Source organism: Athene noctua, unplaced genomic scaffold (genome assembly GCF_965140245.1).
Source record: "Athene noctua unplaced genomic scaffold, bAthNoc1.hap1.1 HAP1_HAP1_scaffold_31, whole genome shotgun sequence".
NCBI classification, from domain to species: Eukaryota; Metazoa; Chordata; class Aves; order Strigiformes; family Strigidae; genus Athene; species Athene noctua.
Genome location: NW_027437536.1, coordinates 143,678 through 167,128, shown reverse-complemented (window position 1 = coordinate 167,128; position 23,451 = coordinate 143,678). Strand labels below are relative to the sequence as shown.

Sequence of the window (23,451 nt, the reverse complement as noted above, 5' to 3'; positions counted from 1 at the left end):
CAGTCCCGTTGCCTCTGTGCGGTGACATCCCTGTCCCCATGTGCCTGGCCACGGTGACATCCCTGTCCCCACATTCCCACCCCCATGTCATAACCCCCCCCACCCCGATGCCGTCCCGTGCCCCATCCCTGTGTCTGTTCCCCCCCCCTCCCCCGGTCTTCCCGTCCCTTCCCGCCACCCCCACCCGGCGCTGCCGCTTCCGCCCCCGCCGCCACCGTCCCCTTCCCATGGCACGGGGACGGTGACCCTGGCCCCGCTCCTGCCGCGGCCGCGCCAGGGCCACTTATTTTTAGCCCTCGCTCCTTCCTGGCCGGATCCGGCACTCACTTATTTTTGACACGGGGGCGGGGGGGCACCCGGTGGCCCCATCCATAGTCCCCAACCCCCAGGCATGCTGAGACCTGATGAGCTTGTGGCAGCAGGGGGTGATGATGTTCTGGGGGTGGCAGGTGACAGGAGGGACACAGGGGTGGCCGTATCCTGTGTGTCCCCCCCTTTCTGTTTTCCAGCTCGGGGGGGGACACGCAGGTTGTCCCACAAAGCACCAGATCCGGGCGCCAGGGCAGGGTGTGGCGGGATGGAGCGGGGCCAGAGAAGCTCCGCCCCCCTCCCCGGGACCTGATCCTGCCCTTGGCCCAAGCCACCCCCCCCAGCTCCCTGACACCCTTCGGGGTCCACCCGGCTGTCCCCCCTCGTGCTGGGAAGGGCCATCGTGTCCCCCTGTCCCTGTGCCCCCCACCCTCGCAGTGGCTTCCCAGTGAGGCACTGGCGGCCCTTTCTGTCCTCCCCCCTCCTCCCGCTGTGGCCGGGGCCTCGCACGCGGAATCGGCTCCCGCACGAGGCATACGCCGTGTCCCCAGGGGTTGGGGGGGGCCCCCCCGTCCCCCGTCCCCACGGACGAGGACTGGCTGTGGCGTTAATTTACACCATTTATACACAGTTTGAGGGAGGAGGGGCTCGGAGCACGGGGCGCTGCACCCAGCACCAGGGTGCGGTGTGGCACCCACGGGTGGGTGCGGGAGCTCAGAGCCGGGCCTGCCCGGGGCGCTGGGGGTGCGGGCGGCGCAGGCGGAGGCGGGCGAGGCGGGGCAGGTGGAAGGGCAGGCAGCGCACCTCGCGCGTCGTCGCCAGCTCTGAGAAAAAAGCGCATTGGCGCGGCAGCCCCGGCTCGGCCTCGCTCTGCTCCAGGTCCTGCACCACCCCCAGGATCTCCTGGCGCGTCGTTTGGCCCCGCAACCCCCTCACGTCCAGCACCGCCGCCACGTGCTTCCGCCTGCGGGACGGGGGACGCTCAGGGAAGGGCAGGGGGCACACGGTGTCCCCTGGGAGAAGCGCGCAGCCAGATTTAGGGCGTCGCGGCACCGTGTGACGATGGTTTTAGGGCTGAGTCCCCATCCCGGCTTTAAGTGGTCCCAAGCGCAGCTGGGACTGGTTCTATTTAAAGGCCCTGAAGTGGCGACGTCCTGCCGGGCCTGCGCGTGCCACCGGTCCCCTGGGGGACACAGCGACTAGGAGGAGACTTGGCACTGGGCTGCAGCTGCTTCCCGGCGGGCGCAGCGGGGTGGGGGCTGACGGGAAGGACGGACGCAGCGTCCTGTCACCCTGCTTTGGTCCCCGTTGGGACACTGTGTCCTGCTGCCCCCCCCCCCCCCCCCCCCCAGCACTACGGGGAGGTGACATCTTGACTGCTTGTGGTGGCTCCGGGGACATGCGCCACCCCACTCTCTGTCCCTGTGGGGCCATGGTGGCCCAGCTGGCCCCACTGCCACCCCCCAGGCCACCACTCACCGGACGTCGGGGAAGTCCCTCACCAGGCCGCCCACCTCCATCTGCAGCGCCGCCGTGTCCTCCAGCACCAGCAGCTCCCGCAGCCGCGGCACCACCGAATCCAGCCAGGGCGAGGCCGAATCCTGCGAGAACCTCAGCGCCATCACCTCCTCCCAACCTGAGGAGCACCCAAGGGTGCTGTGGAGGGTGGGTGGGGGCTCTCACCAAGCGGCTGAAGAGCTCACGGAGCTGACGGGCTTCGTCACTGAGGCGGGCGGCCACCCGGGCGCGCATCTTGGCCGAGGTGCAGACCAAGCGGCCCTGCAGCAGCGGCCGCACGTACTCGATGAGCACCCGCCGGTGCACTTCGCTCACCAGCACCTGTGGCACAAGGCTCAGTGCAAGATGCTGGCCGCGGCCTTGACCCCACAGTCAAGGTGGGGGCAGCACCCACCTGGTAGGGCTCTGGGCGCAGCAGGCGCAGCTTCTGGGAGAAGCTGGTGATGAGCATCACGATGGTGTCGAAGGCGTCGGAGCTCGTCAGCCACTTGCGCTTCATCAGTTTGTTGAAGTAGGGCTGGGGGGGGTGGAGTGAGGAGGGGGACAGATGGTGTGGGCAGGTGTCCTGGCACCCATGGGTGACACCCTGGCTGGGGCTCAGGGGATGGGAGACCACCCAGAGCACTGCACCCATGGGTGCTGCCCAGCTCAGCACCCAACCAAGGGGCACCATGACCATTGCACCCATGGGCGTCACCCAGATCAGCACCCAACTGGTGGGCACCCTGCCCACACCCTGGTCCCCTCCCCAGGCCGTCCTGCGCTGCGTGGGCACCTTGAGGTCCTCGAAGAGGCGCTGGGTGAGGACATGGTTGCAGAGCCGGGTCACCTTGTCCAGGGCGGCGTGGGCCTGGCGCCGGGGCTCCTCGCTCTCCGGGTGCCCAAACTGTGCCAGGCGCTCGGTGAAGGTCCTGCCGCGGGGCGGTCAGTGGGTGCTGCTGGGGACCCTGAGCACCCCAGGGACCTGGGGGTGTGTGTGTGTGTGCTTAGGGTGGCCTCACCTGAAGGGGGGACAACAGTTGACCAGGGCGATGGCCCGGCTGGTGGCACCATCGGGTGGGGTGGCCTCACCGGGGGCCTCCAGGAACCGCTCCACCTTCCGCTGGAAACTGAGGGAGCTCACACGGGTCACCTGTGCTGGCACTTGGGGGACACAGCACCCAGGGAACCAAACACCCAGGGGACCTGGCACCCAGCAAACCCGGCACCCAGGGGACCTGGTGCCCAGGGGACCCAACACCCAGGGGGCCTGGTGCTCAGGGGACACAGCACCCAGGAGGGGACCCAGCACCCAGGGAACCCGACACCCAGGGAACCTGACACCCAGGAGACATAGCACCTGGGGCGCACCCAGCGTACCCAGGACCCAAGGGACCCGGCACCCAGATGCCACACTCATCCTGTGCCCCCCATGGCCACCCCAGCTCTGTCCTGTGGCTCCTGTTGCCCCACGCCTGGTGTCCCCACACACCCTCCTCACGTCCCCCACGTGTACCCCCCTTGTCACCTGCCCACCTGTGCAGGAAGGCCACCAGCACCCCCAGGAGGCTGTGTGCCATCTCCCTGCCAAATTCCGGGGTGATCTGGGGGGCTCGCTCCACGTGCGCCCGCAGCAGCTGTGGGCACGGGCACTGCTGGTTGGGGGGTGCATGGCCACCTGCCCACTGTTCCCCGGGGATGGCCACCACCATGGGGTGCCCTGGGATACCCACCACCCCACCAACCCCTTGGGGCACCTTGAAGGGGGTGCCTGGGCACCCTGCTGTCCCTTTGGGGTGCCACATGTCAGTGGATCCAGCACCCAGGGGACCCAGCGCCCAGGGGAGCCAGCACCCAGGGGAGCCAGCACCCAGGGGACCCGGTACCCAGGGGACCCAGCACCCAGAGGACCCAGCACCAAGGGAACCCAGCACCCAGGGGACCCAGCACCCAGGGGACCCGGTACCCAGGGGACCCAGCACCCAGGGGACCCGGTACCCAGGGGACCAGCACCCAGGGGACCTGGCATCAAGGGGACCCGGCACCCAGGGGACTGTGGGTCACCCCACCGAGTCCCCAGGGATGGCAGTGCAGGCCGGCTGGTGGCCTGTGGGCACCGTGCCCATACCCCGGTGACGCGGGTGGCCAGTCCCTCCTGCAGCTCCTGGCCGGTGGCCTCCTCAGCCCATGTGTCCTCGCTGAGCTGCAGCTCCTGTGCCACTGCCACCTCCACTTTCGCCTGGTGGTGGGCACAGAGTCCGTGGGTACAGCAAGCACAGGGACAGTGGCATCCCCTGCCACCCCCAGCCCTCTGCCTGTCCCGATGCCCATCCCGGTGTCACCATAGTGCCACCCTGGTGCCCGCCACATGCTTGCTCCAGTGCCACCCTGGTGCCCATCATGTGCCCATCACAGTGCCACCTTGGCGCTTGTCATGTACCTGTCCCAGTGCCACAATGCCCACTGTATGCCCATCCCAGTGCCACCCTGGTGCCCATCATGCTCCCATCCCAGTCCCCATTCCCCGCCCATCCTAGTGCCTATCCCAGTGCCGCCATGGTGCCCATTATGTGCCCATCCTAGTGCCACCACAACTCCCACTGTGTGCCTGTCCCAGTGCCACCACAGTGCCCATCATGTGCCCATCCCAGTGCCATCCCAGTCCCATCACATGCCCGTCCCAGTGCCACCCTGGTGCCCACCACGCTCCCATCCTGGTCCCCATTCCCCGCCCATCCCGGTGCCCGTCCCTGTGCCCACGGTGGTGCCTGTACCTTGACGGCAGCGATGCAGGAGCTCTCAAGGCTGCGTTGGGTCTCGGGGGGCAGGAGGGGCCCCAGCGCCTGTGCCTGCAGCAGGGCCCCCACCTCAGGGTGCCCCAGCACCTCCCTGCGGGCACAGGGACCTCACAGCACCCACCCCAGAGTGGCACTGAGGTGCCCAACACCCATGGCCCGGGGGACAGCCCTAGGGGTGCCCAGTGTGGCGAGGGCTCTCGTGGGTGCCACAGGGTGCCGAGCACGCCAGGCCTGCAGAAACTGTGGGGTCTCCCAGGTGCCCCAGGGCGCTGGTGGGTCCCATGGGTGACAGCGGGTGCCCGTGGGAGGGGTCTCACCTGGGGTAGGTGTTGCTGTGCCAGTCGAGCAGCAGGTAGAGGTCGGGCACAGCGAGGGGTCTCTGCGCCAGTGCACCCAGCTGCTGCGCCAGCGCCCGGTGGTACCCGCGGGCGTAGATGCCGAAGGCGCCGTACTCGGGGGGGTACGCAGGGGCCACGTGGCACCGCACGGCCCCCAAATCGCCCACCAAACGAGCCGCCAAGGCTGCCAAACGGGCCCCCAACCCGGCGGCAGGTGCCACCTGCGCCAACCTCTCTCCTGCCGCCCGTCCCACCGCTTCCTGCCAACGGCGCCGGAGGGCGCGCGGGCGCCCCGGGGTGCCTGGGGGGTGCTGCCGATCGGCCGCTTCCTCTTGTTCCAGCACCCGGATCACCAGGCGGAGAGGGGGGTAGGGGCGCCCGACGGGCACCGCTTCGCCCAGCACCGCCCAGAGCTGAGCCAGCAGCGCCTCGTAGAGCAGCGCCACGTCCCGCGCCTGGCGCCCGGCGGCGGGGACGGGGGACACCGAGGGGGATGCCGGGGACGTGGCTGCGCACTCGGCCTCCAGCGCGATGATTTGCTCATCGGCTGCCACCAGCTCCCGCCGCTGGATCAGCTCCAGGATCTCCAGCACTTTAAGGGGTGGGGGGGCACCCATGGGTGTTCTGATGGCACCTTGAGGCCACCCAGGGCCCGTGGCACCAGATGACGATGGCCCACTCGCCATGTCCCCTGTGTCCCACAAGCCTGACAGCATCCTTCCATGTCCTGTGGCCCCACGGCCCCATGCCCACGCCCCACATTCCATGGTCCCCACGTCCTCTTATGTCCCCACATCCCCGTCCCCTTGTTCCCTTGTCCCTGTCCCCATGTCCCTGTCCCCTTGTCCCCATCCTGTCCCCTTGTCCCTATGTCTCCATTCCCACATCCCCATCCACTTGTCGCCATCCCCATGTCCCCATCCCCTTGTCCCCATGTCCCCATTCCCACGTTCCTGTCCCTTTGTCCTCTTGTCCCCATCCCCATGTCCCCTTATCCCCATCCCCACGTCCCCATGCCCTTGTCCCCATCCCCACATCCCCATGCCCCCAAGTCCCACATCCCTTTATCTCCTTGTCCCCACTCCCACACGTCCCGCACCCCCCACATCCCCAAGTCCCACGTGTCCCCCCCATCCTGCCCCCGCCCCCCAATCCCCCCTCACCCGAGAGCGGCTCCCTGGCCCTGCCGCGTCCCTCCTGCCGCTGTCCCCCGCTGTCCTGGTCCCCGTCGGACACCCCGTCACTCTCGGCTGTGGGTGAGCGCTCGCCCGCGGACCCCCGCCGGCCCCGTGTCCCCAAGGCCAGCCGCAGCAACGAGCTGCGCTTGGGGACCGTCCTCTCCGCCAAGGCCTCCACGCTGGCCTTCCGCCGCCCCGGCAGCCGCCGCAACAGCCCGAAATCCTCCGACCGCCGCCGCGCGTGGCTGCCGTCCCCGTCGCTGTCTTTGGGAGGGACGCGGCGGGCGCGGCCGAAGGGTGCCAGCCCCACCAGCCGCTCCAGGGTGGCCCGGCGGCGGTAGCGGCTCTCAGGGTTGGCGGCAAAGGGGTCGCCATCCTCCTCCTCCTCCCTGGGGGGTTTCTTCAGCAGCGGCATGGCCTGCAGGGTGGCACCGAGCACCAAGGCTGGCACCCAAAGGGCAGCTGGGACTCGGGGGGGTGGCACCCTGACCCCCCCCCCAGACCCAGGGTGGCACCTGCAGCTTCTCCCAGCAGATGGGGTGGCACCGGGCAGCCCCCAGCAGCCCCCCCCACCCCCATGAATGTGCAACCCCCCCCGTGCGCACCCTGCGAGCTGCACGACCCTCTCCGCACACTCCATGAGCACCCACACCGAGGGTGCACACCCCTCCCTGCACTCCCCCGTGACCCCCCGCACCCTTCCACGTGCACCCCGCGAGCGTGCAAACTGCTGCAGGCACCCCGCCGTGTGCAACCCCCCTCCCCGCCGTGGCCCAGTTGGGTGCCCGCGGCCCTTGTGGCACACGTACCCCCGGCAGCAGACGCGGGTCGTGACACCGGGTGCTGTGGTAGTGACACTGGGTGCTGTCACGGTGACACCAGACGCTTTGATGGTGACTCCAGGTGCTGCGATGGTGACTCCAAGTGCTGTCACAGTGACACCGGGCGCTGTGGTGGTGACACCCGGCGCTTTGATGGTGACTCCAGGTGCTGTGATGGTGACTCCGGGTGCTGAGCTGGTGACACTGGGTGCTGTTGCAGTGACACCAGGCACTGTTGTGGTGACAGACACCGGGCACTGTGACGGTGACACCGGGTGCTGTGGCGGTGGTGGCCACACCAGGCGGGCAGTGGCCGGGGGGTTTCCTGAGGAAGCGCCTCCCCGGTGTGGCCTCCCACACCGGGGCAGGGTCAACCCCGGTTCCGCTGGGTCACCAGGGACGGGGAGAAAGGGGGGGGACTAGGGGGGGACCTCCCATTGCAGGGCCATCACCCCCGGGCATGGTGAGGGGACGGGAAATGGTGGCACCGGGGGGGCTCTGATGGCACTGGGGTGGCACAGGGGAACCTGGGCATTGGACCGGACAAGACCCCCGTGGCACAGGGGGACCCCACAGGGCACAGGGTGACCCCACGTGTGCCACGGACAGGACCCCAGTGGCACAGGGGACCCCATGGGGCACCGGGACAGGACCCCAGGTGGCACAGGGGGACCCCACAGGGCACAGGGAACCCCATGGGGCACAGGGCACCCCACGGGACAGGGGGACACTGATGTGACACGGGGAGGGGATAAGGGACCCCAGCATGTTGTGGTGACACAACCCCCCATGGCACAGGGGTCCCGTGGGATGGGATGAGGCCCCGGATGACACAGGGGGACCCCACATGGCACAGGGGGACCCCGGTATGGCACGGTGACAGGGCTCCGGGGGCACATGGGGACACGGGCGTGGCAGAAGGATGGGACCCGTGTGGCACAGGGGGACCCCAGATGGCAGCGGGACAGGACCCCAATGGCACAGGGGGAAGCCACGGGGCACAGGGGGACCCATCGGTGTCACCCCCCGGCCCCGGGGGGGCACACGGGGTCCCCGGCCCAGCGCCCAGCACCACGTGACGCCCTGTGTGTCCGTGTCCCCTCGTGTCCCCGCCAGCTCACGTGACGTCGAGCCCCTCCCCGCGCCACCACCGCCGGGCACTCAGGGGTTAACGCCCCCTCCCCGTCCCACTCCGGTCGCCGCCGATTGGTCAGCACAGCAGCCAATCGAAGAGGCGCGCTGGCGCGGGCCCTGCCCCCGCCGGGGGGGCGGGCCGGGCTGTCTCCATGCCTCGGCATAGCCAATGGGAAGGAGCCGCGGCCGCGCCCGGCGGCTCGTGATTGGCCAACGCGCCGGTGGGGAGGCGGGACCGGCCCCGCCCTGACGCTCCTCTTAAAGGCAAAGGGAGGGGCAGTGGCCTCCAGTGCCCTCCCCGTGCCCCCGCCGCGCCCCACGCGGGTCCGTCCCACGGGCCCAATTCTGCAGCCCCGCACGCCCAAGCCCCCCGGCACCCCCCGCCAGCCCCCACCCTAAATACCCCCCGCCCCTAAATGCCCCCGCCCCCCCAAACGCGCCGCTGCCCCCAGGCGCCCCCTCCCTGAACGCCTCCTTTAAGGCTCCTTTAAGGGGCGTGGCCACCCCCGCGGCGCAGCCCCGCCCCGCCCAGCCCCGCCCAGCCCCGGTCCCGCTTCCGGTTCCGGCCCGGCCCGGCCCATGGCCGCCCCCGCCGCCGCCCGCCCCTAGGGCTCCCCCGCCCGGGCCCGGCCCGGCCCGGCCCCGGCTCCGCCTTCGTGCGCCCGGCCATGAGCCGCTGGTAGCGGCCGCGCCCGGTGCGCCCGGCCCGGCCCGGGCCTTGCCCGAGCCCCGCCGGTCCCGAGCCTCCCCCCCCCGGGCCCCGAGCCCCGGCCCCGCGGGTCAAGATGTCTTCGCGCTCCGCCCTGGCGGCGGGGAACGAGCGGAACGCGGACACGGTGAGGGGGGGCCGTGGGCCGGGGGGGGGGGCGGGGCGGCTGGGGCCGGGCCGGGGGGGCGAGTTTGTATCGGGGGTACCGGGGAGGGGAGTCTGTTGGTGCCGGGGGGGAGCACCGGGGGGGGCCGGCTGGTACCTGGGGGGGATGGTTTATACCGGGGAGGCACCGGGAGGGGCCCGGTTGTACCGCGGGAGTGTCGGTTTGTTACCGGGGGGGCGCTGGGCAGATGCTGGGCCTCCCAGTAAGCGGGAATGGGGGGGTTGGGGGGCTACTGGTGTGACTGGGGGGACCCTGGTGATCCTACGGCCGGGAAGAGGGGGGCACACCAGGGGCAGCGGAGCCCCACCCCCCGCCCGTCTTCGGTCACCATCGGGGGAACCCGGGCGTCCGGGCACCTGCGGGTGAGGCCAGGACGCGGCCCCGGAGCCGGTCAGGCCGGATCTGTCCCCACCCCACCGGCCGGGGCAGCGTCCACCCCCAGGGGCCTTTGGGTGCTGGGGGCCGGGGGAGGCACCCCTGTGATGAGCTGGGGGGGGTCTCAGCTGTATAAATCACCCCTGTGATGAGCTGGGGGGGGTCTCAGCTGTATAAATCACCCCTGTGATGAGCTGGGGGGGGTCTCAGCTGTATAAATCACCCCTGTGATGAGCTGGGGGGGGTCTCAGCTGTATAAATCACCCCTGTGATGAGCTGGGGGGGGGTCTCAGCTGTATAAATCACCCCTGTGATGAGCTGGGGGGGGTTCTCAGCTGTATAAATCACCCCTGTGATGAGCTGGGGGGGGGTTCTCAGCTGTATAAATCACCCCTGTGATGAGCTGGGGGGGGGTTCTCAGCTGTATAAATCACCCCTGTGATGAGCTGGGGGGGGGGTTCTCAGCTGTATAAATCACCCCTGTGATGAGCTGGGGGGGGTCTCAGCAGCACACGGCCTCCATGTGATGAGCTGAGGGAGTCTCAGCAGTACCAGTCACTTGTGTGATGATCTGCGGGGGGGTCTCAGTTGCGTGTGTGTGTCTGTGTCCCCCCTTCCTCTTCCCCAGCTTGTGGGCCTGGGGGGCAGCCGCTCGGAGAAGGGCTCAGCCTGGTCCAGCCGCTCGCTGGGCGCCCGCTGCCGCAACTCCATCGCCTCCTGCCCCGAGGAGCAGCCCCACATCGGCAACTACCGCCTGCTGCGCACCATTGGCAAGGGCAACTTCGCCAAGGTCAAGCTGGCCCGGCACATCCTCACCGGCCGTGAGGTGGGGGGGCATCCCTTGGGGTCGTGGGGGTGATTAGAAGGAGGGCAGGGGGCAACTAGGGGGTGATGGGAGCTCTGGGGTGACTTGGGGGGGGGAGAAATGGGAGTCCTGGGGGTGATTAGAAGGAGGGCAGGGGGCAAGTGGGGGGAGATGGGAGGTGTGGGGGGACTTGGGGGGGTACTGGGGTGCAATTGGAAAGAGCTGGGGGGAGAAATGGGGATCCTGGGGTAGGTGGGTGACCCCAGAGGGGTTACGGGGAGACCTGGGCAACTGGGAGGGGAATTGCAATGCTAGGGGGCAGATGAGTGTGCTGGGGGGGTCTGGGGTAACTGCCAGTGCTGCCCCCCTTGTGTCCCCGCCTCGTGTTCCCCCACCTCACCCCTGCTTCCTTCCTAGGTGGCCATAAAAATCATTGACAAGACACAGCTGAACCCCACCAGCCTCCAGAAGGTGTGGGGGGGTCGGAGGGTGGTGGGTGCACAGGATGGGGGGCACCCTCCTGGGCATGGGGCGTTGGGGGTCCAGACTTCCCTCACCACTAATGCCTTCCCCTCCCCCCCCAGCTCTTCCGGGAAGTTCGCATCATGAAGGGGCTGAATCACCCCAATATCGGTGAGTGACCCCTCCACTAGGGACGGGGGGGCACCCATGGTGGTGGGGGCACTCGTGGGTGCCTGTGTTGACACACACACCCACCCTCCTACCCCCAGTGAAACTGTTTGAGGTCATTGAGACGGAGAAGACGCTGTACCTGGTGATGGAATACGCCAGCGCTGGTGAGACCCCCCCCGGCACCCCGAACCCCCCTCTGGGTGCTCCCCAGGGTGTTGGGGTGGGCTTTGGGGGTGCACCCAGGGGTCTAGTGGGGGGCATGGCACCCACCTTGGCCGGGGGGGTGGGGGGTGCCATGCCTGGGGTGGGGGGTGCAGGCACCCGCTGGGGGTGCTGTGCCTGGGGTGGGCACCCATGGGTGTCCCCACAGGTGAAGTGTTCGACTACCTCGTGTCCCATGGGAGGATGAAGGAGAAGGAGGCGCGGGCCAAGTTCAGACAGGTGGGGGGGCACTGGGGGGTGATGAGGGTGGGGCGTAGGTGGGTGGGGACAGTGTAGGGGTGCTGGCGTGGGGCTGGGGACAGTGGGGGGGGGCTGAGCACAGTGGGGGTGTTGGTGACAGTGTGGAGCTGGCATGGGGCTGGTGACAGCTGGGGGCACTAGGGACGGGGAGGCCATGTGGCACAGTGGTGGCGTTGGTCTGGGGACGTTGAGGGGGGCAGGGCTGGCACGCGGCGGCCACACGTGGGCAAGATCGATCCCCCCTGGGGCCACTGGCTGCGGCATTGATTGGGGTGGGTCGAGGCGGGGGGGGGCACTGCGGAAGGGCCAGGGCTGGTGGCTGTGGGGCCAGCGGGCACTGGGGCCACCCCTGCTGATGCTGGCCCTGTCCCCAGATTGTCTCGGCTGTGCACTACTGCCACCAGAAAAACATCGTCCACCGCGACCTCAAGGTGGGACCCAGTTGCCCCGTGGTGGCCCTGGGCAGGGGACTGTGGGGTGCCCGGTGGTGGCAATACCCTGTGCTGAGCCCCTCCCGGTGGCCCTGTGTCACAGGGGGGGCCTGGTGTGGTGCCCAGCCCAGTGTCCTTGTCCTGGTGTCTCAGTGTCCCTGTGCCAGACATGGTGCCTGTCTCGGTGTCCCTGCACCCATCCCAGTGCCCCCATCCCACTGTCCTTGTACCAGACATGGTGCCGGTCCCAGATGTGCTCCCTGTCCCAGTGTCCGTGTCCCACATGTGCTCCCTGTCCCAGTGTCCCTGTGCTGGACACAGTGCCCATCCTGGTGTCCCTATACCCCACGTGGTGCGTGTCCCGGTGTCCCTGCACCACACACGGTGCCTCTTTACCATCCGTGTGCCTGTCCCGGTGCCCGCAGGCGGAGAACCTGCTGCTGGACGCCGACGCCAACATCAAAATCGCCGATTTTGGCTTCAGCAACGAGTTCACGTTGGGCTCCAAGCTGGACACTTTCTGCGGGTCCCCCCCCTACGCCGCCCCCGAGCTCTTCCAGGGCAAGAAATACGATGGCCCCGAGGTCGATATTTGGAGTCTGGGCGTCATCCTCTACACCCTGGTCAGCGGCTCTTTGCCCTTTGATGGCCACAACCTCAAGGTGGGCAGCAGGGACGGGGCAGCGTCCCCTCCTGTCCCTGCCCCGGGGTGTGGAGCGGTGCCAGGGTGGGGGTGCCCCCACCCTAACCTGTGTGTGTCCCCCACACGCTGCCAGGAGCTGCGGGAGCGGGTGCTGCGGGGCAAGTACCGGGTGCCCTTTTACATGTCGACCGACTGCGAGAACATCCTGCGCCGGTTCCTGGTGCTGAACCCAGCCAAGCGCTGCACCCTCGAGGTGAGGGGGGGGGCTGGATATGGGGGGGCTGGGGCCAGCCCAGCTGGTCCCACCCCAATGGGCCACATTCCTTGACCCACCCTGTAGGCATCCCCAAGCTGCCTTCCCCTTCCCAATGTTCTTAATTAGCCCAATTAGCTCTAGGGCTAACTGTAAGCTGTTGGCGCCTGTGGGTGGGTGGGCAAGGGCAGGATGTGGCCACGCCACGTCCTGGCTGGAGCGTCTGGCGGGGGCAAAGCACCCCAGGGTGATGCTGCAGGGGGGGTAAATCAGGAGGGTGCCCGGTGCTCAGAGCACCCTGTGGTGGCACGCATGTCACCCCTGTGTCGTCATGTCGTGTCCGTGCCCCCCCTCCGCTGCCCCACAGCAAATCATGAAGGACAAGTGGATCAACATCGGCTATGAGGGTGATGAGCTGAAGCCCTACAAGGAGCCCGAGGAGGATTTTGGGGACACCAAACGCATCGGTGAGGGCGCTGTGTCACCCTGGCACCCCGGGATGGGGAGGGCTGGTGCTCGGCGGTGCCCCCCCTCACTGTCCCTGCTCCCTGCAGAGGTGATGGTGGGGATGGGCTACACCCGGGAGGAGATCAAGGAGTCCCTGAGCAACCAGAAATACAACGAGGTTACAGCCACCTACCTCCTGCTGGGCAGGAAGAATGAGGTGAGGTGACAGAGGGCAGGTGACAGGCGGTGACACTGATAGCCGTGCCTGGGGACACCGAGTGATGGGTTGCTGCCGGGCGCAGGTGGAGGCAGAGTCGCGGACGGGCAGCAGCCTGTCCCTGGCCCGGGTGCGGGCACCCAGCGAGGCGGCCAACGGCACTGGCAAGACGGTGACGCACAGCAAGAGCCAGCGTGGGGCCACCACCTACCACCGGCAGCGGCGGCACAGCGACTTCTGTGAGTGGCCACTGGCCTCTGGCACAGGCAATGGGCCACGTGGGGTGGGGGGCATCACGCTTGTGGGGTGGGCGCCATGCTGGGGATGTACAGGGCGGGGGGGGGGGGGGGGCACCCAGTTTGGTGTCTGTGGGGCGTGGAGTGGGCTACGCTTCGTGCCTGTGGGGTGCGGGGGGACTGGAGGGGTCTGTGGGGGACTGGGAGGGTTCTATAGGGGGCTGGGGGGGTTTGGGGGGGCTGGGAGGCTTCGATGGGAGGTTGGGGTGGGCTGGCAGGGGTCTGGAGGGGTCTATGGGGAGCTGGGGGGGCTTGCGGGGGTCTATAGGGTTCTGGGGGTGTCTGTGGGGAGCTGGGGGGGCTGGGAAGGATCTATAGGGGATTGGGGGGGTCTATAGAGGGTTGAGGGAGCTGGGAGGGATCTATAGCGGGCTGGGGGGGTCTGTGGGGGGCTGGGAGGGATCTATAGGGCAAAGAGTGGGGTATGCTCTGTGCCCCTGGGGTGTGGGGCAGGGGGGGGCTCCCTCTTCCCCATCCTATGGGGTGGCAGAAACCCCCCCCCCGCCCCAGCACATTGGGCAGCACCGTGACTCCAGACCGTGCCCCAGGGGGGTGTTTTCAGGGTGGGGGGCAGGCAGGGCTGCCTGCCGCTGCCCGTTTCCCCTCCGTGACCCGCCCTCCTGCCCGCAGGCGGCCCCTCACCCGTGCCTCTGCACCCCAAGCGCAGCCCCACCAGCGCGGGCGACGCGGAGCTGAAGGAGGAGCGCATGCCCGCCCGCAAGGCCAGCTGCAGCGTGGGGGGGTCGGGCCGCGGGATGCCCCCCTCCAGCCCCATGGTCAGCAGCGCCAACAACCCCAACAAGGCCGAGATCCCCGAGAGGCACAAGGACGGCGCCATCAATACGGTGGGGGGGGTGGGGGGGGAGGTTTGGGGGCTGGGGGAGTGGGGGGGGGGCACCTGTGGGGATGCTAAGTGGGGGGGCACCCATAGGGCTGGGAGCTGGCGTGTGGGGGGCGTGCTGACAGCACGGGACACCCGGTGCCTCCACAGACCAACCTCCCCTCGAGCGTGATGGCGCGCAGGAACACTTACGTCTGCACCGAGCGCCCGGGCGCCGACCGCCACTCGCTGCTGCCCAACGGCAAAGAGAACAGGTCTGGGGGGGGAGTGTGCGAATGCCGGGGCCTCCCCTATAACCCCGAACTCCGCCTTAACGCCCTCTTCCTCCTCCTCTTCCTCCCCCACAGCTCCGTCACCGGCCGGGTGCCCCCGGCATCCCCCTCCAGCCACAGCATCGCCGCCGCCTCCTCGGAGCGGGCCCGCCTGGCGCGGGGCACCGCCGGCCGCAGCACCTTCCACGGCGGGCAAGTCCGGGACCGGCGAACGGGGGGGGGGCCCAACGGCCCCCCTGCTTCTCCGACGTTGGCCCCTGAAGCTTCGCCTTTGCCCCAGAGCCGCTCGCGGGCCACCTCCAACCTTTTCAGCAAGCTGACCTCCAAGCTGACCCGCAGGTGAGGGGGCCACGGGCGCCCTGCCCGCTGCCGGCGCCACCCTCCTCTTCCTCACGCTGCTTCTTTCTCTTCCAGGGTCACTCTTGACCCCTCTAAGCGGCAGAGCTCTAATAGGTGCGTCTCGGGCACCCCCACGCCTCCAGGAGCCAAAATCAGTAAGTGCCCGGCCTCACCGGCGCTTGCCACGGGGCCTGGCCCAGTGCCCGACCCAGTTCCATCCCTGTGCTGCCTGCACCCACCCCGGTGCTGTTCCAGCCCTGTCCTGGTGCCGCTGGTGTTTGGCCCAGTGCTCCCAGTGTCTGTCCTGATATTACTGGTACCCCGGTGCCTGTCCCCGGGCCACCAGTACACACAGTGGTTCACTGGTGCCACCAGCACCACCATGGTGCCTGTCCCAGTGCCAGTCCTCGTTTCGCCATCCCGGTGCCATTCCAGCCCTGTCCTGGTGCTGCTGGTGTTTGGCCCAGGTCTCTCCCAGTGTCTGTCTTGATGTTACTGGTACTGCAGTTCCCATCCCAGTGCCACCAGTACCCACACACTGGTCTCCTGGTGCCACCAGCACCCCACCCCAGTGACTGTCCCGGTGCCACTGGCTGTGCTTCGCTCCTCTCCCTTCTCTCTTTCTGCCTCTCAGCCTTTGCTGCTGCTGGGGGGGTTTGGGGGAGGGGGGGGCATGGGGGTGCACTGTTGGGTGTCCCCCAAATTTGGGATGCTGCCCCCCCCCTTTCGAGCTGGGGGTGATGCCCCCCCAATTCCTCATTACTTTGGGGTAGGGGGTGTCCCCAGAATAGGAGTGGTGTCGTCCCCAGAATGGGTGTGATGTGCCCCCCAAAATCAGGGGGGTGCCCCCCCAGCCCAAGGGCCATGACCTTGCCCAGATGATGGCACCTGAATTGGGGACTGTGGCTCCCCCTGCCAAAATGGGGTACGAAGACCCCAAAATGGGAACTAGACCCCGACATCAGCCCTGGGGGGGAGGTGTTGGCCCTGAAAGGAGGGTGCTGCCCCCCAAATTGGTGTGAAATGGGGGGGTGGGGGGTGGAAGTGGCTTGGAGGGCCCCCCCCGATGTGTGTGTCTGTTCCCCCTCCCTCCTGCAGGGTCGCAGACGAACCTGAGAGAATCGGGGGACCTGCGCTCACAAGGTGGGTGCCGATGCCTATGGGTGGGTGTCCCCATACCCACCCCCCCCGTGCCCCATAGCCCCTATACCTGCCCCCCAGCCCCCTGCCTGTGCCGTACCCACTCTGCCCTGTGCCCCATAGTCTCTATACCTCCCTGCCCTGCCCACACCATACCCACCCCCTGGTGCCCCCCTGCCCACCCCACACTCACCTTTTCTCCCCGTCCGCTCCCCGCAGTTGCCATCTACCTTGGGATCAAAAGGAAGCCGAACCCCGGCTGCTCCGATGCCCCTGGCATGTGAAGGTGACGAGCGCCCGCCCGGCCGAGGCGGTGATGGCGGCGCTGCGACAGGCCACGCTCTCGGCCGGCTGCCGCGCCCGCCAGCCCCAGCCCTTCCTGCTCTCCTGCACCCACGACCGGGGGCCCAGCGAGCATTTCTGCCATTTCGAGGCCGAAGTTTGCCGCCTCCAACGCCTCGGCCTCCACGGCGTGCTCTTCCGGCGCTTGGCTGGCACCGCTGGCGCTTTCCGGGCCACCTTGGCACGTGTGGCCGGGCAGCTCCAGCTCTAGGGACTAGCGCCGGAGCTGGGACCCCCCCTGCCTCGAGGGGTGCATCCTGAGTGGGGTGGGGTGGGGGGAACTGGGACCCTTCCCTCCCCCAAGAGGTTACTGGCACTGGATCTGGCACCCAGGGCTCTGTCAGTGCTGGGACACAGCCCCCCCACGCCTGCATCAGCTTGGGGACACCCCACCCTGAGGATGCACCAGCTCCAGCACCCAGGGCTGTGTCGGCACCCTGACCCCCTGCCCCCCCTCCCCAGCCCCAGGAGCTGTCTTGGCACGGGGGGTTCTGCGGTGGATCCAGGTGTTCTCACCCCCTGCCGGAGGGCTGCGGCAGCTCTAGGGCCCTGCCCCGGGGGAGACATCGGCACCAGCACCTGGGGGGCTGCGGCAGCTCGGGGATCCGGGGGTGTCACTTGGCTCTGGGACACTGGGGGGGCTCAGGGCCACCTTGGCAATGTGTGGGGCCAGCAGATGTGGGAGCCCAGTGCTTGCCCCAGCTCTGGGACCTGGGGACATCATTGGTGCCAAGACCTTGGGGGTCCCCCAGTTCCAGCACCCCGGAGACCACCAGCTTGCTTGGGGACCTTGGGGGCATCAGCTCTGGGCCCTTGGGGGGGGGGGGCCACCAGCTAAGGGACAGTGGCTCTGAGAACTTGTGGGACATCATTTGTGTTCCCCAACTCCCAGATTTGGGGCTCTACATCACCTCCAGCCCTGCCCCCCCCCCCCCCCTCCCCCCAAGATCCCCATTGCTGGGGCTGCAGCCTGGGGTCCCCTGAAATCTCTCCCCTCCCGGGGGGACTGTCCTTGTGTCCCCCAGCCCTGTACAGCCTGTAAATATGGCCCTGGGGCTCCGGTGTCCATCCCCCCATTTTTTCCCTGGCACATTTTTAAGTTATTCCTGCCCCAGTCTGTACCCCTTGACACACCCCCCCCCCCTCCCCCCAATAAAGATAGGCAACCTGTTGGTGTCGGCACCCATCACTCCCAGGATACACCACGATTGTGACCTTGGGGGCTGAGTTAAGGTGAAGGTGCCCCCTGAGAAGGTGGGAGGGGCCTTGAGGGCACCCCACGGTGTGTGGGGGGGATCCTTGTCCCTTGGGTGGGGGTGTCCCCCCCCCATGCTTTTCACACACACACAGCCCCCCCCCCCCCCCCCCCCCCCCCAGGCCGCTTGTGTTCACAGCGAGACCCAGCAGCGTTTATTGAGGCGGGTCCTGGTGGGGTGCCCAAGGTTGGGGTGGGGGCGTGGGGGGGCACCCCCCCCCCTTATTTTTGGGCGGGGATCATGTCGTCGATGGACTGGTTCTGCTCCAGCTTCTTCTCCATCTCCACCATCAGCTTCACCCCGTCCACCACCATCTGCACTTGCTCCACCTCCGAGAAGCCCAAGCGGTCGGCGTTGGAGATGTCGAAGACGGCGCCAACGGCCGCCGTGTCCACCCCCCCTGGGGGGGCAGAGGGGGGGGACTGTCAGCACGCCCCAGGGCACCTACAGTGCCCCCCTGCCCTGCACCCATCGCCCCTGTGTCCTGTTTAGGCCTCAAATCCTGCCCCGCTGTGGCCCCCATGGCGCCCCCATCCTTGTGGCCTGTGGCCCCCCCCCCCCCCAATTCCCGCACCCACCTCTGCCCCATGGCCCCCCCCATCCCCACACCCCCCTCTGCTCCACGGCCCCCTGTGTCCCCTCCCCTCCGTTCCCCCCCCCCCCGCCAAGCACCCACCCGTGCCGCGTTTCTGGAGGCGGAGGCGCTTGAGGACCTCCTCGAACTTGGGGTGCTGGCTGAGCTTGGGCAGGCGGACGTGGACCCCCCCCCGCAGCCCCGTGCCCAAGTTCGAGGGGCAGGTCAGGATGTAGCCCAGGTGCTCGGTCCACATGAAGGGGTGCCCAGCCTTCTTGAAGATCTCCTCGATCTGGGGGGGGGATGAGGGGGACACACACACACACACACACACACACACGTGGGTCTGGGTTCCCACCCCCTGCCAGGACACCCCTGGGACCCCCAGTGTCCCCTGGGCCCGGAATGTGCCCACATCCCCCTGTCCCCCATGTCCCTCATGTCCTCCCATGCCCCCATGTCCCTCAGTGTCCCCCACTGCCCCCCCCGAGATTGTGGGGACATTGTGCCCGTGTCCCCAACACCCTCCATGTCCCTTGTATCACCCCCATGTCCTCCTGTGTCCCCAAAGCTCTCCATGTTCCCAACTCTCCATATGTCCCCAGGACCCTCCATGCTCCCAACACCCCCAATGTCCCCACATGTCCCCAGGCCCCCCCCATGTCCCCAAGACCCTCCATGTCCCCTGTATCTTCCCCATGTCCCTCAAGGGCCCCAACGCCCCCATCCCCCCCCGGGGAGCTGGGGGAAGGGGGGGTCTGACCCACCTTCTTGAGGCCGACACAGAAGCGCCTGAACACCTCCTTCATGTTCCCCCCCTTCTCCATGGAGATGACGCGGAGGTGGTCCTCCTCGTTCACCCACACCAGGAAGGTCTTGTTGTCATTGTGCCTGTGGTGGGGGACACACACGACACCCCCTCAGCGGTGGCCTGGGGACACAGGCCTCTGGGTACCTCCAGATTCATTGGGGTGACCCTTATGTGCCCCCTCCCCCCCCCAGGTGGGACCCCAATACGTGGAAGCCCCTAACTGCCTGAGCCCAGGTGGGGCCGCAACACCTGGGGGCCCCCAGGTGGGACCGTGTTCGCTGCGTGCCCCTTGCACCCCATCTAGGCAGGGACCCCAACATGTGGGTGCCCCCAGCATCCCCCCAGGTTGGATCCTGCTCTTGGGGTGCCCCTTGCTCCTCTCCCAGCTGAGGGACCCCACCACGTGGGTGCCCCCAGCACCCCACCAGATGCCGCGGGCGTCGGGCCAGTCGCGGGCCATGCCGGAGGCCAGCAGCAGGGGCGAGACGGGCTTGTCGAAGAGGAAATGGTCATCGATGAGCTGCTGCTGCTCCTGCTCCGTCATGGCCTTCAGGGGGTAGTACCGGCCCTTGAACTCCCCCTCTAAGCTGTTCAGGGCTGTGGGAGGGAGCGGGATCAGGGCAAAGACACGCCCAGATCCTCCTAGACCACACCCACCCACTGCCAGACCATGCCCATGTCCCCAGGCCACATCCACCCGCCACACCCGTGACACCTGCACATGGGCCAGGCTGTGCCCACCCCAAACCACCACGCACCCAAGACCCACAGGATGACCTATGGGGTCAACTGGGACCCGTAGGATGACCCGGGGGGGCACCCAAGACCCCTGGAGTGACACCTTGGGGCCACCCAAGACCCACAGAATGCCCTACAGGGTTGACCGGGACCTGTCAAATGACCACACCCACACCCCCAGGCCATGACCACACCCACTCTTGCCACGCCCCATATCCACAGGCCCTGCCCCCTCCACCCCAGGCCACACCGTGGACCTGTCCCCACAGCACACCCCCCCACCCCCTGCACCCCAGGCCACCCCCCCGGCCACGCCCCTCACCGTTAACAGACAGCTTCTCGATGGCCCGGCGCTCCCCCCGGCTGCAGTGGGGGGGCAGGGAGTAGCCCTTGATGCTGCGGCCCGTTCTCACCCGGCTGCTCAGCACGTACTTGGGGTCCAGGTCGTCCCCCCCCTGACCCGAAACGTCAGTGTCCCCTTGTCTCCAAGGACCAGGAGGGGGTTTCCAGAGGCCTGAGACCCTCCCCCCCCCCCCAAACACCCTCTCTCCACTCCCCCAAGATTCTGAAGACCCCCCCCATCATCCCACCACACCCCCAAGTCGAGACCCATATTCCCTTGTCCCCAAGGCCCAGGAGGGGTTGTCCAGGAGCCTGAAACCACCCCCCAAAACACCCTCTCTCCACTCCCCCAAGACCCCCATCCCCACCAATCCACACCCCCCCCTCCCCAAGCCAGGACCTTTGTCCCCTTGTCCCCTAGCGGGAACCCCAGTGTCTGGCCACTGCCGGGGGGGGGGGGGGAGACCCAACCTTGAGGTTCTCGTGGTTGAGGTCGGTGCGGTGCTTGTCAGTGGGTTTGTAGCCGCCGTGGCGGTCCTGGATCACCGGGTCAAAGAGATCCTTGAAGACCTCGTAGGACTCCTCGTCCCCGGCCACGCAGCCCACCGTCATGATGAAGGGGTGTCCTGGGGGTCAAGGTGGGGCAGCTGGTACGGCACTGGGCACAGGGGAAGGCACTGGGCCAGGGCACAGCAACGCACGGGGCACAGGGACACTGGCACCTGGTAAGGCACTGGGCACAGGGCATTGGCTCCCAGTATGGCATTGGGACAGGGCATTGGCTCCCAGTATGGCACTGAGCACAGGGCATTGGCTCCCAGTACAGCACTGGGACAGGGCATTGGCTCCCGGTATGGCCTTGGGAACTGGGCACTGGCACGGGGACAGGGCATTGGCAGCCGCTATGGCACTGGGCACAGGGCTGTGGCTCCCAGTATGGCATTGGGACAGGGCATTGGCTCCCAGTATGGCACTGAGCACAGGGCATTGGCTCCCAGTACAGCACTGGGACAGGGCATTGGCTCCCGGTATGGCCTTGGGAACTGGGCACTGGCACGGGGACAGGGCATTGGCAGCCGCTATGGCACTGGGCACAGGGCTGTGGCACTGGGGACAGGGCACTGGGTACGCAGTATGGCACTGGGGCACTGGCACCCAGTAAGGCCCTGGGCAGAGGGTATTGGCTCCCAGTAAGGTAACGGGGACAGGACATTGGCACTGAGTATGGCACTGGAGACAGGACAAGGGGTCCCAGTATGGCCCTGGGGATGGGGCTCTGGCACTGGGGGTGACCTAGAAGGTGTCGCGTTCCCAGAGGTGTCGCCCCGTCTCCGCTCCCCGCCTCCTCCCCGCTGGGGCCCCCAGTGGCATCACCCACCGGGGTTGTCGACACCGGTCTGGATGACGTCGTCGAGGGTGAAGCCGCTGGGGGTCTCCTTGTCGCGCAGGCGCTGGTAGAGGGCGGGGGTGAGGACCTTGGCCATGTGGTTGTTGTGTTTGGAGAGGTCGGGGAACTCCTCCTCGGCCGAGAACTTCAGCTTGTGCTTGTTGTGGGTGCTGCTGAACGGCATGGCGGGGCTGCGGGGAGAGGGGGGGCCTGGAGTGGGGCGGTGGGACGCGGCGTGGGGCAGTGGGATGCGGCGTGGGGTGGGGTGATGGGACGCGGCATGGGGTGGTGGGACACAGTGTGGGGTGCCGGACACGGCGTGGGGCCTGGCGTGGGGCGTGGGACATGGTGTGGGGCGGTGGGACGCGGCGTGGGTCGGCCCAGGGGACACGGCGGGACAGGGGGGCACTAGGACCCGGGAGCCCGCCCCCTGGAGGGGGGCGGGGCGTTCCTGGGGGCGTGGCCGTAGCGGGCGCGTCCCGGGGGCGGGGCCTTGGGGGTGTGGCGGGGAGGGGGCGGTGCCAGCTCGGGCAGGGCCATGTTTGGCCGGGCCGGGGCCGGGGCTATTTATAGCCCGGGGGGACCCGGAGACCCAGCCGGAGGGGACCGACCCGCTCCGGGGGGGTCCCGGTGGTACCGGAGGGTCCCGGTTCGGGCGGTCCCGCGTGGGGCGGGAGGTGTCCCGGTCCCGGGGGGCTCTGGTCCCAACCCCGGAGGGTCCGGTTGGTCCCAGTCCGGGTCGTGCCGGAGGGTTCGGCCCCAGTTTGGCCTCGGTTTCACCGGGTGCTCCCGGCGAGGTCCCGGATCCCGGCGGCGTCGGGGTTACCTTGAGCGGCGCGGGCGAAGCGGGTCGGGTCGGGTCGGGCCGGTACCGGCGGAGCAAGCGGCGGGGAGCGGAGCCGGCACCGGCTTTTATCGCTCCCCCGGCCCCGCCCGGCTCCGGGGGCACCGGGGAGGGGGGGAGACTCCGAACCGGGCGGGGGCCGGGCCCTGCCGAAGCCTCCCCCGGGCACGGGGAGACCCTTCGGTCCCCCCCGGAACCGCCCCCCGGGTGTCGGGTGTCTGGTGGGCGCCCGGCCCGGCACCTGCCGCTGCGGAGACGCCCGGCACCACCCCCCCGGTCCCCCCCGGTACACTGGCACCCCCGGCACCCCCTTACCCTCCGCACCGGGCACCCCCATTTGGCACCACAGGGGGCACCGGGCACCCCCCGTTCTGCACGGCCCTGCACGGTGCCCAGGGCCACCCCCCGCCCCGTTACACACGCAGGGGGGTCGCACGTTGCCTGTTGCACACTACGGGGCACGGTGCTGCACCTTGCACGTGGCGTGTGCTGCACGTTGCACGGCGCGTGATGTGTGTTGCACGCCACAGTTGTCGCACATTGTGTGTTGCACGCTGCGTGCTCTTTGCATGCCGTGTGATGTGTTGCACGCCGTGTGATGTGTTGCATGCCGTGTGCTCGCTGCACGTTGCGTGTTGCACGCTGCGTGCTCTTTGCGTGTTGCATGTGCCTCGCACGCCACAAGCTGCATGTCGTGCGTTGCACGCTGCGTCCTTTGCCTGTTGTGTTGCACGCCGCACGCTCGCTGCACCCGCCCCCCCTCGGTGCGCGGCCTTGGCCGACCTTGACCCTCAGCACCCACCGCGGGTCCCGTTCCCCTCCTGCTGGCTGCCTGCTCAGGGCCTGGGAGCAACTGGGAGCGGTGGGGCATTGCAGAGGGGTGGGGGACAGGAGCAGCTGGGGGGGGGGGGGGGCTGGCTCCTCCCTGAGTGGGGGCACCCAGCACCCACAGATCACCCCTGGGACACACCCGGGGGTGCTGGGGTGCCCTGACTGCCCCTGGCTGGGGGGGGCTGAGTGTCCCCAGGGGTGGGTGACCCCGGGATGGATCCG

The 23,451-nt window shown here is 68.5% G+C and overlaps 3 protein-coding genes across 7 annotated transcripts; 1 reads left to right on the top strand and 2 right to left on the bottom strand.

The window, feature by feature from the left end:
* Positions 1–926: 926 nt before the first annotated feature.
* EXOC3L2 (exocyst complex component 3 like 2) lies at positions 927–7,231 on the bottom strand. Its single transcript, XM_074933442.1, has 12 exons — positions 6,930–7,231; positions 6,106–6,538; positions 4,922–5,534; positions 4,581–4,695; positions 3,935–4,045; positions 3,343–3,443; positions 2,829–2,936; positions 2,603–2,738; positions 2,222–2,344; positions 1,993–2,148; positions 1,789–1,910; positions 927–1,273 (listed from the first exon to the last, which is right to left on the bottom strand). Exons 2-12 carry the CDS (start codon positions 6,533–6,535, stop codon positions 1,024–1,026), a joined length of 2,265 nt encoding a protein of 754 aa, XP_074789543.1. The 5' UTR covers positions 6,536–6,538; positions 6,930–7,231; the 3' UTR covers positions 927–1,023.
* Positions 7,232–8,665: 1,434 nt separating this feature from the next.
* Positions 8,666–17,613, top strand: MARK4 (microtubule affinity regulating kinase 4). Of its 5 annotated transcripts, XM_074933305.1 has the most exons (18): positions 8,666–8,911; positions 9,954–10,151; positions 10,548–10,601; positions 10,715–10,763; positions 10,862–10,927; positions 11,134–11,204; positions 11,600–11,656; positions 12,082–12,318; positions 12,433–12,552; positions 12,920–13,019; positions 13,107–13,216; positions 13,302–13,455; positions 14,143–14,357; positions 14,504–14,607; positions 14,701–14,964; positions 15,040–15,119; positions 16,063–16,107; positions 16,324–16,534. In XM_074933305.1, exons 1-18 carry the CDS (start codon positions 8,861–8,863, stop codon positions 16,386–16,388), a joined length of 2,040 nt encoding a protein of 679 aa, XP_074789406.1. In that variant the 5' UTR covers positions 8,666–8,860; the 3' UTR covers positions 16,389–16,534. The 5 variants fall into 5 exon arrangements, with proteins under 5 accessions (XP_074789406.1, XP_074789404.1, XP_074789405.1 ...); XM_074933303.1 differs by lacking the exon at positions 15,040–15,119 and having other exon boundaries at positions 16,324–17,612; XM_074933304.1 differs by having other exon boundaries at positions 14,504–14,964.
* Positions 17,614–17,862: 249 nt separating this feature from the next.
* CKM (creatine kinase, M-type) lies at positions 17,863–22,540 on the bottom strand. Its single transcript, XM_074933307.1, has 8 exons — positions 22,381–22,540; positions 21,546–21,745; positions 20,639–20,793; positions 20,148–20,280; positions 19,513–19,684; positions 19,044–19,167; positions 18,379–18,568; positions 17,863–18,102 (listed from the first exon to the last, which is right to left on the bottom strand). The coding sequence occupies exons 2-8, from the start codon at positions 21,736–21,738 to the stop codon at positions 17,924–17,926; spliced, it is 1,146 nt and encodes a 381-aa protein (XP_074789408.1). The 5' UTR covers positions 21,739–21,745; positions 22,381–22,540; the 3' UTR covers positions 17,863–17,923.
* Positions 22,541–23,451: the final 911 nt, after the last annotated feature.